At 45.7% G+C, this 16536-nt stretch overlaps 2 protein-coding genes across 2 annotated transcripts in view; one reads left to right on the forward strand and one right to left on the reverse strand.

The window, feature by feature from the left end:
- The window catches only part of tap1 (transporter 1, ATP-binding cassette, sub-family B (MDR/TAP)), a 433854-nt gene that overhangs the window by 180760 nt on the left and 236558 nt on the right, over window positions 1-16536 (forward strand). The window lies entirely within an intron of this gene.
- The window catches only part of eif3ha (eukaryotic translation initiation factor 3, subunit H, a), a 79445-nt gene that overhangs the window by 47944 nt on the left and 14965 nt on the right, over window positions 1-16536 (reverse strand). The window contains exon 2 of the mRNA XM_072659459.1: window positions 11112-11268. Coding sequence (XP_072515560.1) covers window positions 11112-11268 — 157 coding nt within the window. The remainder of the gene's footprint in view (window positions 1-11111; window positions 11269-16536) is intronic.

A 16536-nucleotide genomic window follows, 5' to 3' on the forward strand; every position in this document is an offset into this window, starting at 1 on the left:
CAATTAAGCCAAACTAACAGAGAGAGAGAGAGAGAGAGAGAGAGAGAGAGAGAAATGAGCGGGATAAATAAAGGGGAGAAATATGAAGATGGGAAGAGAGGAGAAACAGAGCAAAAGAGAGAAAGGTGAAAGAAAAGGGAGAGCGAGAGGAGAAATAAAAAGAGAGAAAGTACAAGAGTGAGAGATGAGAAATAGAAAGATGGGGAAGGAGAGCAAGAATAAAAGGGGAGAAAGACTGGAAGAGAGGAGAAACTGAGAGCAAGACAAGAAATAGGAGAGAGAAAAAGGAGAAAGAGAGAAAAGGGAGTGTCAGAGGAGAAACAAAATGAAAGCGCGAGAGTGTGAGACTGGAGAGGAGGAGAGATGAGCGAGATGAGAGTAGATGAGAGGAGATACAGAAAGAGTGTGTGGAAGATACTGAAAGAAAAAGGAGAAAGGGAGAAACAGAAAAAGAAAGCGCGAGAGTCTGAGAGATGAAACAGAAAGCGAGAGAGTGTAAGAGATAAATGGAGAAATAGGGAAGAGATACAGAAGGAGAGTGAGGGAGATTTCAAAAGAAAAGGAGAGAGAGAGAGAGAGAGAGAGAGAGAGAGAGAGAGAGAGAGAGAGAGAGAGAGAGGAGAAACAGAAAAAAAAACGCGAGAGTCTGAGAGATGACAGGAGAAATAGGGAGAGGACAGACAAGGAGAGTATGGGAAATAGAAAGAAAAAGGAGAAAGGGAGAGTGAGAAAAACAGAAAAAGAAAGCGTGAGAGCCTCAGAGGTGAGAGGAGAAACAAAGCGAGAGAGTGTAAGAGATAAATGAAGAAATAGGGAGGAGATACAGAAGGAGAGCGTGGGAGATAGAGAAAGAAAAGTATAAAGGGAGAGAGAGAGAAGAAACAGATAAAGAAAGCGCGAGAGTCTGAGAGATGAGAGGAGAAATGGGGAGGAGATGCAGAAGTAGAGCATGGGAGACTGAGAAAGAAATAGCAGAAAGGGAGAGTTAGAAGAGAAACAGAAAAAGAAAGTGCGAGAGTCTGAGAGATGAAACAGAAAGCAAGAGAGTGTAAGAGATAAATGGAGAAATAGGGAGGAGATACAGAAGGAGAGTGAGGGAGATTTCGAAAGAGAAAGAAAAGGAGAAAGGAGAGAGAGAGGAGAAACAGAGAAAGAAAGCGCGAGAGTCTGAGAGATGAGAGGAGAAACAGGGAGGAGATAGACAAGGAGAGTGTGGGAGATAGAAAGAAATAGGAGAAAGGGAGAGTGAGAGAAACAGAAAAAGAAAGCGCGAGAGTCTGAGAAATGAGAGAAATAGGGAGGAGATACAGAAGTAGAGTATAGGAGATTTAGAAAGAAAAAGGAGAAAGGGATAAACAGGAGAAATAGAAAAAGAAAGCGCGAGAGTCTGAGAGATGAAACAGAAAGTGAGAGAGTGAAAGAGATAAATGGAGAAATAGGGAGGAGATACAGAAGTAGAGTGAGGGAGATTTCGAAAGACAAATGAGAAAGGGAGGGTGAGAGAAGAAGCAGAAAGAGTGACGAGAGAGCGAGAGAGAGAGGGAGTGAGAGAGGAAGAGGGGGGATGACTACCAGTAAACGCTGCCCCAGTGCACATGTGCAAATGGTGGATGATTTCATATTTCACACTCATTCTGGAGAGAGCAGCTCCCGGTGAATCTCTAATGACCTGTAGGATTTCAAGCGCAGTGGCAAGAAAATTCAATAGGATTTACAACGGCACAACATCGGAATAACAAAGACACACATCTCTCTCACACACACACACACACACACACACACACACACACACACACACACACACACACACAGCTTTCTGCAGCAGCGTGTTTCCGTGGCGGACTTGCACGGACGCATTCGCTCTCCGCTCGTCACCTACCGTCGCAATTAAAGCTGCCAGCAACGTTGAGCGCAGCTCTGCTAACCAAATTCAGCTCAATACCCCCTGCCCTCCCCACCACCTCCCTCCCACCCACACTCTCCTCTCCTCTCATCCACTTTAATGTATTCGATTCCCCACTCCATCCAGAGCCACCTTCGGAAAATAGAGGAAGAGTAGAGGTGAATAAAACAATGACATCCTCGCTGAGGTTAACTCCCTATAAACCTCCCTGAGCATTTTAGTGAGCCAGCCAGGAACGTCTTAAAGCAGCATTTTGTAGCGTTTTTACCTTAACATCACTGCGACGCTCCGCTGCCTGTAAAAGGGAAAATAGCATCACACTCGCTGCCACCTCAGGCTCGAAATGCGGATAACTGCATTTTTAACATCCAACTTTGGTAAAGTAGGTACTGGGAAAATGCTCACGAAAACCCAAGTCACGTTAGCGTAGGACTCTACCGCCTCAGCCCACATGCTTATTTACTTTTCAGTGACCGTTCTGCATCTCAAAGTTTGTCCCAAAATGCATGTGTACAGCGTGTTCTACAGTCACTCCCTGACTGTAGGGGGAGCCCAGGAGCAAGACATGCTAATTCTCGCATACAGCTGCTTTAATCCCTCTACATAAAACCACACCTCAGTTTGTCACTCTTCCAACTACATTACTGCCACAATTTACATCACTTTTATAGGCCCTAAAACAGAACCCTGCGGGACGCCAGGGTCCAGGGAGGGCTTTCCACTAGATTTTGGAGCATTGCTGTAAGTATTTGATTGCATTCAGCAACAAGAGCGTTGGTGAGGCCGGGACGTTGGATGATCACCCCACCTCATCCAAAAGATAGAGGCATTGGTGGCTCAGTGGTTGCAGCACCAGGCTACTAATGACAGGGTCGTGGGTTCGGTACCTGAGCTCAGCAAGCTGCCACTGTTGGGTCCTTGAGCAAGGTCCATAACCCTGTCTGCTCTCTGGGTGCCACAGTGATTTGGTAAAAGCCACATGGCTAGCTACGGAAACCCACTTCATCGCAATGCCGAGCTCCCTTTGTGAAGATTGTGGCCAAGGTAGTCACCTGTATTCCCATAACTAGCAGAGTCTGGAGTCACGGTCACGGTTGACCTTTCAGAGTCAAGAGGATATCTCTAGTGGGCTGGATGTGCATACATTTTACACTTAGGGCATTTAGTAGACGCTCTTATCCAGAGCGACTTACAACAGTGCTTCACTGTTTACTCAAGAATAACATTAGCCAGTATATATAGACCATAGTACTCTACTATTCACCCAAGTACTCTCAGAAGAGGAGGGTCTTCAGTCTGGGTTTGAAGACAGCGAGCGTTGGACTCTGCTGTTTGGACACCCAGGGGAAGTTCGTTCCACCACTTTGGTGCAGGACAGTAAAAAGTCTGGACGCTCGTCTTCCGTGGATCTTAAAGGATGGCGGGTCGAGCCGAGCCGTACTTGAAGCTGGAAGGGCTCTTGGTGCAGATCGGCTTTTGACCATTGCCATCAAGTACGGAGGGGCTGGCTGGTCCAATCTTGGCTTTGTAGGCCAGTATCAGGGTTTTGAATCTGGTGCAGGCAGCAGCTACAGGAAGCTACAGTGAAGAGAGAATGCAGCAAGCTGGTGGTGTAAATATAACAAGGCAAGACTGTTCCATTACATTGGGGTTTTGGTTCTGTTGGATTTTCTTTTGTAGGAGCAACAACAGTGGTTGAGGTTCACCTCCGTATACAAAACCCATTACTTAAATACACCAAAGGCTTTTCATTCTATTTAAGCAATGTAGCTCAGTAGGCTAAACCGTCCTTTAACACTTGAATGGTGTAACGAGGCTAAGGAACATACTGTACACTAATGTGTAAATGAGAGAAATGCACAACAATCCAGGCTGAATTCTACCAGGTAGCCAAACAGGGAACAGAGTGTAAAAAGGTTAGAGTAGGAAGAAGAGTATGAGAGGCAGCGACAGTCAGAGTACAAGCTCTCCAAAGAGCTCTTTGCTCTCTCTCCCCATTCTGTCTCTGCCAGCAATTCTCCCCGAGTGAAACTCTGAGGTTCTTCCCTTTTATCTGACCAAATGGTTATCTTTTCAAACAAGAGCTCTTCCAACCAAGCAATCCAAAGTGACCATATGTTAACATCCCCCGACAGACCTCCCTGAGCATGCCGCAAGCCCAGTGTTCATCAGAGGTGCAAGGAAGGCAGCTTCTCAAAGAGGAGAAAGAATCTTAGAGTGGGGGGAAAAATGCCAGAATTCACTACAGAAGTAAACAGGGACGAAAAGTAAAAGTATGCTGCAGAAATAACGAGGCTACCGACTCATCAATGAAGAGGTCATCAACACCTCCTCTGTGAATTCTCCGGAAAATGACTCGGACATTACCCGAACTCTGTACTGGGACAACCAGGATAAAGTCGGGGTAATGTCCGGTACAAATAACCAGACTATAAAGGCACTAGTCTGTTATACAACTATTTTGTAACCCCGTGTATAAGCCCACACTTCATCGACATTACTCTACATTACTTTATAAATACATTACTGCCAGAATTGCCGCCAATGTTATTGGGCCCAAAATAGAACCCTGTGGGACTCCACATATGACGTAAATGCGTCTAGCTCAGTCATAGCACGTTATAGACGCCTTGTCTTCACCTCGAACATTCAGTACGGAGTGCTGTGCCAGCGCTGCACTGTCCTGTCTGTATTCTGCGTCTGATATCTGTTGCATTTATCGTATTAATGGTACCGTTCTGATTCCATGTATCGCATGATTTCTGTTTGTAATAAGAATGAATTCTGCCCTGCGGAAGCCCAGGAGTTCAATTAATACACACTGTGTCACATGAGCAACTCACTGTTCAGTTATGGGATGTAACCACTAGGAAGAGGCCTAGAGGCCCTGTACTATGAAAGGCATTATGAAGAAGTGCAGGTGCACTGCGGAACCACGCTAATTTGGTCTACATATCCATGATATGTAACAGGATCACCTTATATTAAAGATATGCTTGCTGGTCATAATGTATTGGCAATATGTTAAAATAGGTCTATTATAACTGTTTTAAGTTACAGGTTATGTAAAACTGTGAACTAATGTTTATATAATCAATTATATAACTTGTTTTTCATGAGGGTGCTGTTATCAACCACTGGAATGAAGGGTCAAGGGAAGACACTGCCTGGTGGGAGTGGAAGGCCCCCGCCTCCATCCACGCACAGTTCTTCGTTTTGTTAAACATATAAGGGACGGGTTTTCCCCTTTTCTGGTGAGAGTCGGCTGAGTGGAACTGCAGGTCCAGCTCGGTGGTTTACTGGGACGACTGTCTCTTACCAGGAACCGCTGGTGTGGAACCGGAGTTATTTGACGATCCTCCCTTTGGTTCACAATTTCACAAAACACCGTCCCATGTTGCACCATGATGGTCCTGGAGGAACGGCGCTCCACGGTGTACTTGAACGGTTCCCAAATAATTCACCACAGTTTCTGCATCAGGATTAATAACTGATCAATAGGTTAAAAGGTATTTGCTTGGTCCAGCTTTTTAGATGAACCAAGAACTTCCCTGAGCTAATAAACGTACATACTGACTCATACAGAGTCTACATCTCAATATCTACACGTCCCTTAACTTTTTTTTTCAAAATATCTGGCTGGGCGACAGTGGTTCTCTGCTTGTAATGACTGCCTCAGACTCCTTTAATGCCAAGTGACTTTGGTAGTTGACTTTCGTATGCAACTACAGATGTCTTGCCAGTTAAGAAGAGAATCTACTGGATCAGTCCAACACAGCTGATAAAGGCTTGTTTTAACTTGAAAGCTCCGTCAGGTTTTTTTGTTTGGCTTTGTTTGACTGATCCACTCCCATTTCAGAGTGAGAGTAAGTCAACTTAAAGATTAGAAGCTTCACAGCCTGGGGTGCTTTCTCGGGAGTTTGGTGGATGGCTTTGTAAGCCCTCTGTCTGACAGATGAAGGCAAGTTCTGGCCCTGCTGAAGCCGTTTCATAAGTTAAGAATTTCTCAAGAACTCAAATATATCTGTGTATCCTCGAGTACACCAAACTCAAATGTACTAAACATTTAAGGACGTTTGAGATACGTGGTTTCAGTAGAACAGGCAAGACCAGACAACCATCTTATGGTTGGATATTTTGGAATTTGGCCTTCAGCCTTTAACCTATTTGTTCGAGTATTGAACCCACAACCTTTCCACTAACAGCTTGGTGCTCTAACCGGTACAAGCCACCGCTGGCCTGTAATGAGATTTCAGTAGTCCAATGAGTAATAGGGTGACATTCATGCAAAAATGAGACAACTACAGACTTCCCTGCAAGAGAGACTGTGGAAAGACTGCCAGGACGAGGAAGAATTACGCTAATTATGAGGATGAGCAGTTAGATGAAGCAGCAGTCTGCGGTCTCTTTTTTTTCTCCCCCAAGTTTCTATGCTACAGTATGCCCAGGTGGGCTCATAGGGCTTAATTACTACAGTACTACAGTAAATACATTTGTCCTACATCTTCAAAGTTTAATTTTTCCTTCATTTTCCTTTCATCTTCACAGTTTATAAAGCCACTTAACGTCCGACTTGCTTTTCAGAGACAGAAAACAGTTTCAGGAAAAAACACAATATTGGTAAACCTAAAGGTAAGGGAGTGGATGGGCTGTTTAAAAGGAATGCTTCACTTTAAAATGTTAACGTTGCTAAAAATGAACACCAATACGCTACACAATACACTAAACCGTCACTAGTGTGGTAAACCTCAAGGCTACATTTTCAGCTGCTTTAGTTCTGGCTAATAATGCCACCACAATTCACAGCCTTTGTCTCCATACGTTCTTTCAAACCAAGGATTTTCTTTTATTTTAACCTGATTTTTACTCCAAATCACCTCAGCAGCTTAGACTCCGCTCATCCCTAGATGCCACCAGAGCTCTCAGTCACATGTCAAGTCAAGTCAGAATTATTTGTAGAGCTTTTTACAACTGTTGTCGTCACAAAGCAGCTTTACATAATTAGTAATTAATAAAAGACAGAAACAAAGATGAAAGAATAAATAACGTAAGACATGAAGGATCAAAGACCCCCAGTGAGCAGCCAACGGCGACAGTGGCAAGGAGAACCTCCCTCAGAGCTGGAGGAAGAAACCTTGGGAGGAACAAAGACTCACAAGGGGGACCCGACCCGTCCTCCTCTGATCAGAACTATTTATTAATTATTGATAAAAATGACCAAACCAGATACAACAGATAGTTAATAGTGGTGATATTAATAGTGCAGGTAGTTACGAGTCCATTTAGGTTTTAACATGGTCATTAAACAGGTAGCAGTGGTAGGGGGGTGAGCTGCTGGTCTGTTATGGGTGGTGGTGGGTTGGCGAGGCCTGCTGGTTGTACTGGTAGGTGGCAGCTGGTTTGACGCAGGTAGAGGGGACCTCAGCTGGCAATCTTCCAGCAGGTCGGGCTGGTTGGCCATTTACTTGGAGAAAAATCCACTGTATCATATAGTTTTGTTACAGCTAACGGATGACCACACCAACTAGCATCACTGGTCAGGGGAGGCTGTTGCATCACCGGGGATCGAATCGTCAACCTTTCTGATGACCTCTCAAATACAGGGCCATTGCTGAGACGGCTGAATCACTAGACTAGACAAACCCAACTGTAGTTCGTTTAGCTGTTAGCAAAGCATTCGTTCGCCTCCCTGGGTTTGACCATCTCTCGCAGTCCAGTGCTTTCCCTTCTGACGTGTGTCTAGCTCCAGTTTGGTTCAGCTGAGGTAGTCCAGCCTGTCTTTGGCTGGAGTCGACGTTAGAGAGCTTTTAGCCCAGCTATGGAAACCCCCTTGGTCGCATGCAGAGTTGGAGCTCCCTTTCCTGGTCTTGGTCATGGGAGGCCGTTGCATCACCAGGGATCAACTTTGGCAACCTTTCTAATGACCCCCCGAATACAGAGCCATTGCTGAGATGGCTGGATCACTCTGGACGTTTATTTTTCTATTCCATGAGAAGTTACACATATCTAATGCTGCTTAAGGAGACTGAATGGAGCACATGAATTAACCATGAGGATCATGTTGTACCTTAGACAGGACATTTAAATTGCTTGTTCTTTGGTGAACAACAAAGAGCATTTTTTCTTGACAGCGTAGCGTAGGAGCAGGAGGAATAGGAAAAAAAGTAAGTAAAAGAAAGGAGACCACAACTCTGCAAAGTATAATAAGATGCTGAAGAATTTTAATGACATTTCCAAGAGAGGGGGTCCCATATCACAATAGTCTCAATTATGACTGATTACAATTTTCAAGGAAAGAGGAGTAAAGGCTCCTAAATGCAGGGACTCCCCTACAGGTCTTGGGAATGTGCAAGGTCCATATTCAGACCCTTTAAAGAGACCGAAGCAGAAAGAGTCCTCACAAGGTCCAGGACCACGCTTCCCATAAAGCTTCGGTCCATCCCGAGCTTAATTCCCATAAGAGAAATGCCAGTCGTCACAGTTGAAGGCTTTTGTCCGACGGTGCGGGAGGCCTTGATTAATTACGGCTTGAGCACCGAGGAGAGGGGTACGAAGCAATCTGCTAAAACCTCAGACAGGACATACTCTATTGAGGGGCATCAAGGGCCATTAATAAATCAAGCCATTTAAGTAAAAGATTGGCCCACAGCCAGGGCCACAGTGCCAGCCACCATCTCCCACAAGCGTGGAAGGTGGAAGCGGCTATCGTGAATCTGGCTTGATTAACTCATCCCCGAGGTGTACGTGAAGAGTTCGCAGGTTTAGAGGTCACGCAGGGGCCGTGGCCAAGCCAGCATCGCGGCGTCGCTCAGGGGGTCAACGCTCGCCGCTGATCGGGTGTCTCTGATTTCCAGGGACCCTCCCAGCAATATTGACAAGACGCCATCCTCTAATGTCAGATTGGAGCCAGGGAATTGAAAAGGAGAAAGCCTTCTGACCTGACTTGCATCTTAACAGCTCCATAAAAAAAGAGCTGGAATTGGAAGAGTACAGTATGCTTGATTCGCCAGCAGGAACTACTGGAGAGACTGGAGCAAGATAAGGTCATAAGAGCATCTCAAAGCCCTGCTGATGGCCTGCTGATGCTAAAGGGTTCCCAACTTTATCCTGCCTTGGCTATCGTAGGGTTTTCCCTCCTTTTGCTTGAAACAGGGAACACCAAAATATGCAGGGCAGGGATACTCCAAGACCATGGTCATACAGTTGGGAACCAAGGCCACACCTGAAGGACCTCAATTTCGAGCACCTGCACCTCATACAGGAGTCTCCTCCTTTCTGAACATCTACCTTTCCTCATATTCTTACTCGTATTTTTTCCCCCTTCCATCCCGGACACCCCCTGACCCGGGACCCCAATCAATCAGCAAAGCTGAAGATGATCACCGGCATCTTGATGGCAGTTCGGGGTCGATGACCAGGCTAATGCGCTCGCAGAATCTCCTCTGCAAATTGCCCGTTTAGTACATTGGTTCTGCGTGATGCACTCGCTAGGACTGGGATGAGGTCTTCTGTAATAAATCTGCTCTCCAACTGCTCCCAGGTCAGCCTGCCAGCAATGTGTCCTCCCCTTCTTTTCCGCTCAGCTTGCTGGCTCACCTACCTGGCCTCCATGTTGAAGCGGAAGGGCTGAATCGAAAGTGCAACACTGTCACCTTCTGAGAGCGCGGGGGAATAACAGCCCGAGACTGATGGGAAGCGAAGGGCGGTGAGCAGGGAGGCATTTCTCTTACGCCAGGCAGCATACTCACAACAATAAGAACGTCCACTTATTCCCTTCACATCTGCCATCATGCACCGAGGGGAAAGGGAGAGGGAGAGGAAGAGCTAAATTACCCTCGGCTGCATGAGCTTCCTGGGAGCGATGAGCTGTCAGGGGGCAAGATGACTGGCTCAGCAGAAAGCGGTCAGTGAAACTGAGCTTAAGAGTGATAGCGCGCTAAAAAGAGCACCGGGGCAAGCTGCAGTCTGACCGGCCACAAGTTATGACTACAGAAGGAATCTAGAATGATTGCTTTAAATCAGGGCTGAAGACAGACTGCAGATCCCAGCAGCAATATGAACCTGCAAGGACCCAATTTTATTCGTAGAGACTGACATGCATGCACACACACCAACACACACCAAAGATTTCGTTCTGGAAGCCAATTAAAGTTAGTCAGCAATCAAGCAGGTTAAGCCCCAGAGTTTTTAGGCAGTAGGGGCTGGGCTGCTTGCTACTGACCGGAAATGGTGGATTTCTACGAGACTGTAAAGCAAAGCACTGCTGTGAGGATTTGACTGCATTCAGCAACATGAGCATTAGTGAGGTCAGGATGTTGGATGATGATCACCACCCCACCTCATCCCTCAACTCCCCAACTGTGTGTGTGTGTGTGTGTGTGTGTGTGTGTGTGTATTTGCACATTTTGGTCAGCAATGGCTGCAACTTAAAGGAGCTGAATACGTTTATCAATAAGGGTGTCCACAAACATTTGGACATATAGCACAAACATAATCGATTACCCACAAACCTAATCTAGTCCATACACAGGAACAAGTACACTGCTCCAGGGGTATGAACAACAAACTGGCTTGAAGGAAAGCTGTGAGATAATGCCATGCCTCAGTAAACGTACGTCCCCTGGCACCCATCTCCAGCCTGGCCTTTTGCTCCTGCCGCAACTTCTAGACAGCCGCTTGTTAGCGGAGTTGGCCGGCATTCGGTCAACCAAGCTCTAACGAGCGGTCTGAATCAGCAAGGTCATTTGCCGCAGTCTGAGGGACAAGGTTGGGGACTGACCTCTTGTGCGGGCCAGGCTCCAGTCCGGCAGAATGCCGGGAAGTAATCACGGTGGCTACTGAACAGGACCAACGCATCATACTAATAACTTATTAGCCATTATAAACTACAACCTGTTAAGAGTACAGCATCAATTAGGTTACAGATAGCAGCACAAAGTCTGCTTGAGCCTTGCACAATGATGCGTCATCTGGTTTTAAATTAGGAGAACATTGCCATGCTGGGAAATCTCACTCGAAAATGATACCTTGGGTCTCCTGAGACTTACCTGGTTATATAAAGGTTAAAAAGGCAATTAACATTTAAAGGTGTAACAGGAAGACTCCATTTGTGCAGTTCATTATGAGGACATGCTGTGTGTGTGTGTGTGTGTGTGTGTGTGTGTGTGTGTGTGTGTGTGTGTGTTTAAAGATGGGTTCTGGCTCCTACCTTCGTCAAAGTCGGCATCGTCCTCCGTGTGCTGAGGAAAGGGAAAGCAGTTGGTGATCTCCAGGCGGTCGTCCACCACCAAGCCCAGCAAGACACCCTGCACCACTTCACTGCCTTGGCCCTCTTCGTGATAGTGCTTTATGATCTTTAGCACCACCTGTCAAATACACAACAGAAAGGTCAGAAGAACAACGCTGGGTGGTGGAAAGGTGGCGTTTCAGAGCAAATAATGTCCAGAGACAGAATAGCATTCGCTTAGTTAGTTAGTCTGCTCATCAAATGATAAATTTAAGTCTGACAGAAGGTTTTGGATCTGTAGACACTCTCTAAGCTAGCTCTAACCTTTGCTTAACTGGCTCGGCTACAGCTCCACCAAGTATCAGGCAGTTCACCAGTGCTGCTGCTGCTGAGCTACCAACTCAAGCACTGTTGATAAAACCTGAAAAGTCGAGCGACTGGTGTTGGGAGGTGAAATTAGAGACCGGTATCGAGCCAGCTATCTAGGCTTAGATAAGGCTTAAATTACACCTGTTTAGAGGATAAAGCTTCATACCGGAGAGCATAAAGTCTTCAGGCACGTTTAGTAAACTGGTTCATCCAGGTTTGCTTGCTCTGCCTTTCACTCGAACCCTACGTCACTAAACTTGCACCCACGGTCAGCTATCAGCCAACATTTTTAATACCAGAGCATACAGTACAGTATTACAGTTATAACACTTAAAAAAAACATTGACCACATTTTAACAAAAGACACTTATTTTTTTATGTTAATTAGGGCTGTACTTTTGACTATATTCGCTACCACCTGGCAGGTACAGCACTACAGAAGCAGATTTAATAAAGTGTATAGGTTCAGGCAGGTCAAACGTCTAAAAAGCCAGCAGAGAGAGGGCATAAAAGTGTTCGTATTTGTCCGTGTGCGAGAGACCAACGTAAAGAGATAGAAAAGATTATTAGAAAATGTAAAAATGGCAAATGGAAGAGCAGACTTCTGATTTTGTTCCAAAAAAGAAATAAAAAAATATATAAAAATTCCCTCCATGGCAACAGGTCACACCACTGGCACGCTGGGTGCGGTGTGGAGGTCCAAGAGAGGCCTGGGGGTTAATGGAAACACAATTACCCTCACTGTCTCATTATGCTGTCTGTGGGAGAGCTGCTCTCCGAGTAAAGCTCACAGCTCTACGGCCTCCTTGACATGCAGTCAAATCCAGCGAGGGTGCAGTCCGCTGTGCCCTTAGCCTGATTGGGCACTGTATTTTTAGGCATAAAACAGCATGGAAGCACGGTTTCAATCCGTATTTTTTGAGGGGGGCTGCCGGACCGTGAGATGGCCGCACAGAGCAGCTGAAAAATAAACTGCCAATTAATCTGGCATTGGAAGTTCAAGTGGCTTCTATTGTCGTCCACAGAGAAGCGGAAAAGAAAGGACCTTCAGGACCATGATGCACTTTAACACAACACAGCACAGCACTACACAAGACTACATGGTACAAATGTGCAAACCCAGAGCAAGAATAGAGGTAGGAAATACGAAGGACAGTAGGCACAATGAACAGACAGGACAGTGCAGCCCTCAGTGCTGAATGTGAGTGGTGTGGGAGGACAGACATGTACCACAGAAAGACTATGCAGTAAAACTATAGCCTATGAGACCACAATTTCGGGGTGATCTGACCCGTCTAGTGGAAAACACTCATGTCACATCAGGTACGCCTTGGCAGAAATACCAACGCAGGGTCAACTATCTCTCAAATCTTAAGTGAAGTTACAGCTGGAGTCGGAAGGTCTTCCTCCAGGGCGTGATGCTGATGAAAATGTGATTAACTGCTCTACCCTCGCAGTATCTGCTTTAACCTATGTGCTCCTCAGACAATTCACTTGACATATTCAATAAGTGTTTTCAAAAGTGAGACGGAATGAAGATCGGCCTCCCCAGAGGAACTACAGCACTTCTTCACAAGGTCAAAACTAAAGTGCAGAACAAAAGCAGCTGGGTATCCTTGAAAATGTACAAAACTAAAACTCGCCCACGCCAGTAACTTCAATTCAATAGCAATGCCCAAATCTGCGCTTACACGTTACATAAGCGCAGTGCTATGACGGCGAGGAATCTCCTTATTGGTATGCCACTCCAGACAGTCCTCAGAAGCTTTCATTTTTAATATATCCACTGCAGTCAAGTAATGGAAATTTGGCAGTGAGGCCTCTTCCTTCCAAATGTAACGGTCAATGCGGTGTCTCATCACTATTTAAATTGAGGACCTTAATGTCAGAGAGATCGGGTGAGTGATTCCTCGCTCAAAGTATGGGCTTGTTTACACGTCATTACTGTGGCATTAACATGTTTTTTGTATCTGAAGAGTATCTGGATCTACTCTGAGCGGATTCTGTTTGACTGGGTGAGATCTTTCCCATGTTAAACACACAATAACACGTACATCATTCACGCTTCACTTCCTGTAAACCACGATTTCTCATCAAAACTGTCCTGCTTAGTGAGACTGAACAGTTTAGAGGAACGGTGGAGGTTCTGCGACGTGGTGGAACATCTCGGTAAACTCGACTCCTTAAACCGCAAGGGAAAAACTTCTCAATACCGCTCCGACCAATCGGTAAGCTTCAGCGCAATGGTGCACACACACAATACAGCAAGAGAAAAAGCGTTGGAGTTAAACGAAGAGGGAGAGAGAAGCCAAGATCCACAGTAATTATTACTAACGTTATTATTATTATTATTATACTTTTCCCGCTTGCAACAGGTAAGGTGCACGTATTTGTCACTGTACACTGTACAGCAAAATGTGTCCTCCACATTTAACCCATCTGTGGTAGTGAACACACACACACACACACACACACACACACACACACGTGAACTAGGGGCAGTGAGTACACACACACACAGAGCGGTGGGCAGCCAACTCCAGCTCCCGGGGAGCAGAGAGGGTAAATGGCCTTGCTCAAGGGCCCAACAGTGGCAGCTTGCCGAGCCCGGGAATCGAACCCACAACCCTGTTATCAATAGCCCGGTGCTCTAGCCGCTGAGCCACCACTGCCCGTTTTTGCACTAATGTTAAATGTGGACGAGCCCAGTCTCTGACCACCTCCCAATGTGGTGAGTGATCCGATCATAATCTGATCACAAAGCACCTTGGGGGTGTTTACACCTGGCTTTTTATGTGGAATCAAGTGAAATCTGAACGTAGGGCTGGGCAATATGATTAAATTTTATCGTATCATGATAAAAATTTGCTATCGTGATAACAATAAGCTTTTTTAAGCATATGGGAAGTGACTGTTAGTGCTTAATTAACACTGATCAGCTGCAGGTTTCATTACTAACAGTGTGATTAGACTGGGTTAATTAGATGAAGAGCAGCAGATGTTGAGTATAAATCACTGTATTCAGTACAGGAGAGGATCTGAATAGTAGTTTATAAGAATCTGCTGCTACTGATGTTTTTAGTCCGTGATTACATGTCTTGTGATAAATATTGTGCATCACGAAAAAAGGCTTTAAATATCACAATAGTATTATTTGAGCGTGATCCGATCACCAAAAAAAAGGTGTAATCAGGCCTTGTGTGTCAATATTTATACAAGATCAGATACAGTTTTAATGAGAATTTGAAGTCCCGCCTTTCAACAAAATGGGCCAATCAGCTTCCTATTTATGAGTTGTGCTTATTTTAAAATCTGTTTCTATCAGTGATTTCATGTTTCTGAAACGGTAACCTGACTGAGTTTGAGCAAGGCTCTTCACCCTCTCTGCTCCCGGGGCGCTAGAGTTGGCTGCCCACCACTCTGGGTGTGTGTGTGTGCTCAATGCCTCTAGTTCACTAGTGTGTGTGTTCACTACCACAGATAGGTCAAATGATGTGTGTACAGGCTTTCTCTAATAGGTCTAATGATACCTAAACATATGTTTACGTATCCAAATTTAGCTAATTTTGTGGCACTAGTATATGCAGATACAGATCAGCAGCTTCAGGTAATAAAAGGATAAAGGTGCACGTATTCGTCAAACGTAATGTTTATATCAACCATCAGAACTGGGGAGTGGGTTTTGAGAATGGATAAACTTCCGTCAGCCAAGACTAGAAAGTTCAGGCTAAAGAGGGCACAGGCTCACCACAACTGGAAGCAGATAACTGGCGGAACATGGTCTGGTCTGATCTGGTGAACCTTGATTTCTGCTGGGGAACGCAGACGGACCCATGGACCCAGTCCAGGCTGGTTCAGTGTTCTTCAGTGGCCCTTCCAGTCAGTGTATCTGAATCCAGTAGAGCATCTTTGGGGTAAAATTCACCAGATAGAAATATCCCAACCTATTTCTAACAATCCTAACCCTCCCTCCTACCCCTGGCAAACCACGAACAGACTTTACAACCATTGCCACTCCCTGGAAGCGAGCAATGGGGAGTAGAAAGCCATCAACTCAGGAGAAAGACATCCCATTGACTAAGTAATAAACTTCAAAACAAGCGCAGTGTTTAAGCGCGGTGTAAAGCTTGTTCGGAGACGTGAGGCGTCTTTCTGCCACTGGGGACACCAGCAGAATCTTGAGTGACACTGTGAGACCAAAGGAAAGATATGACAGAGGACACAGAACAGGGACTGTGTGCCCCTTTCATAAGGCAAACGTCCTCCAAAATGGGACGGCTGCTGCCCCAATGTCACGACCCGAAAGTCCTTGTGTTGGAGATGGTGTTGAAAGAAAAGGCCAGGGATTTCTGCAACAGTCCTGTGGAGAACTTTCACTTCTGCCATTCACCGCTACCCTTCAGACCTCCGTCTAGACTAAAACTATTGCCAGTGGTGATTCACCACAGACACCACAGTTTAGTGGCTTTAGAGGCTTCACTTAATCAAAGCCTTGGAAACTGGCCCTTGGCTGTAAGACGATGAGCGATGATGTTTTCCCACTGCACAGTTTGGTACTGAGCAGTGTGAGACTACTACACTTTGTACTGAAAAATATCACTGAAGGACAAATCTCAAATTTCCTGTGACGGGGTCATGCAGGGATATGAGCGTAGACATCTTTCTGGTTGATCGGAATGGACCAACAGCTCGGAAGTAAGAAAAACACAAGGGTAGCGTGGACTGGCTTTCTGAACTTCTGTCTGGCACTTCTGCCACTTTTAAGGAGACCAACCAAATGATGGCAGTACTACCGGTACTGTACCAAGTCACGCCAAGTCAATCGATGCCAGATTATGGTTTAAGCTTAGCGCACAGTCAGGGCAGGGGTGATCCGGTAGTCGCCTCAAGTGGGGTAACACTTTTGTAAACTTGATGCCGACTACGCTCTCTGCAATACACGGAAACACCTCCAACACACGCCAGCGTGCAACGGGTCATGCCCTGGTGATAGTCTGGAGGTTGTAGGGATGGTTTAAGGGAGGTTGTAGGGATGGTG

The sequence above is a fragment of the Salminus brasiliensis genome, chromosome 1, assembly GCF_030463535.1.
Source record: "Salminus brasiliensis chromosome 1, fSalBra1.hap2, whole genome shotgun sequence".
NCBI classification, from domain to species: domain Eukaryota; kingdom Metazoa; phylum Chordata; class Actinopteri; order Characiformes; family Bryconidae; genus Salminus; species Salminus brasiliensis.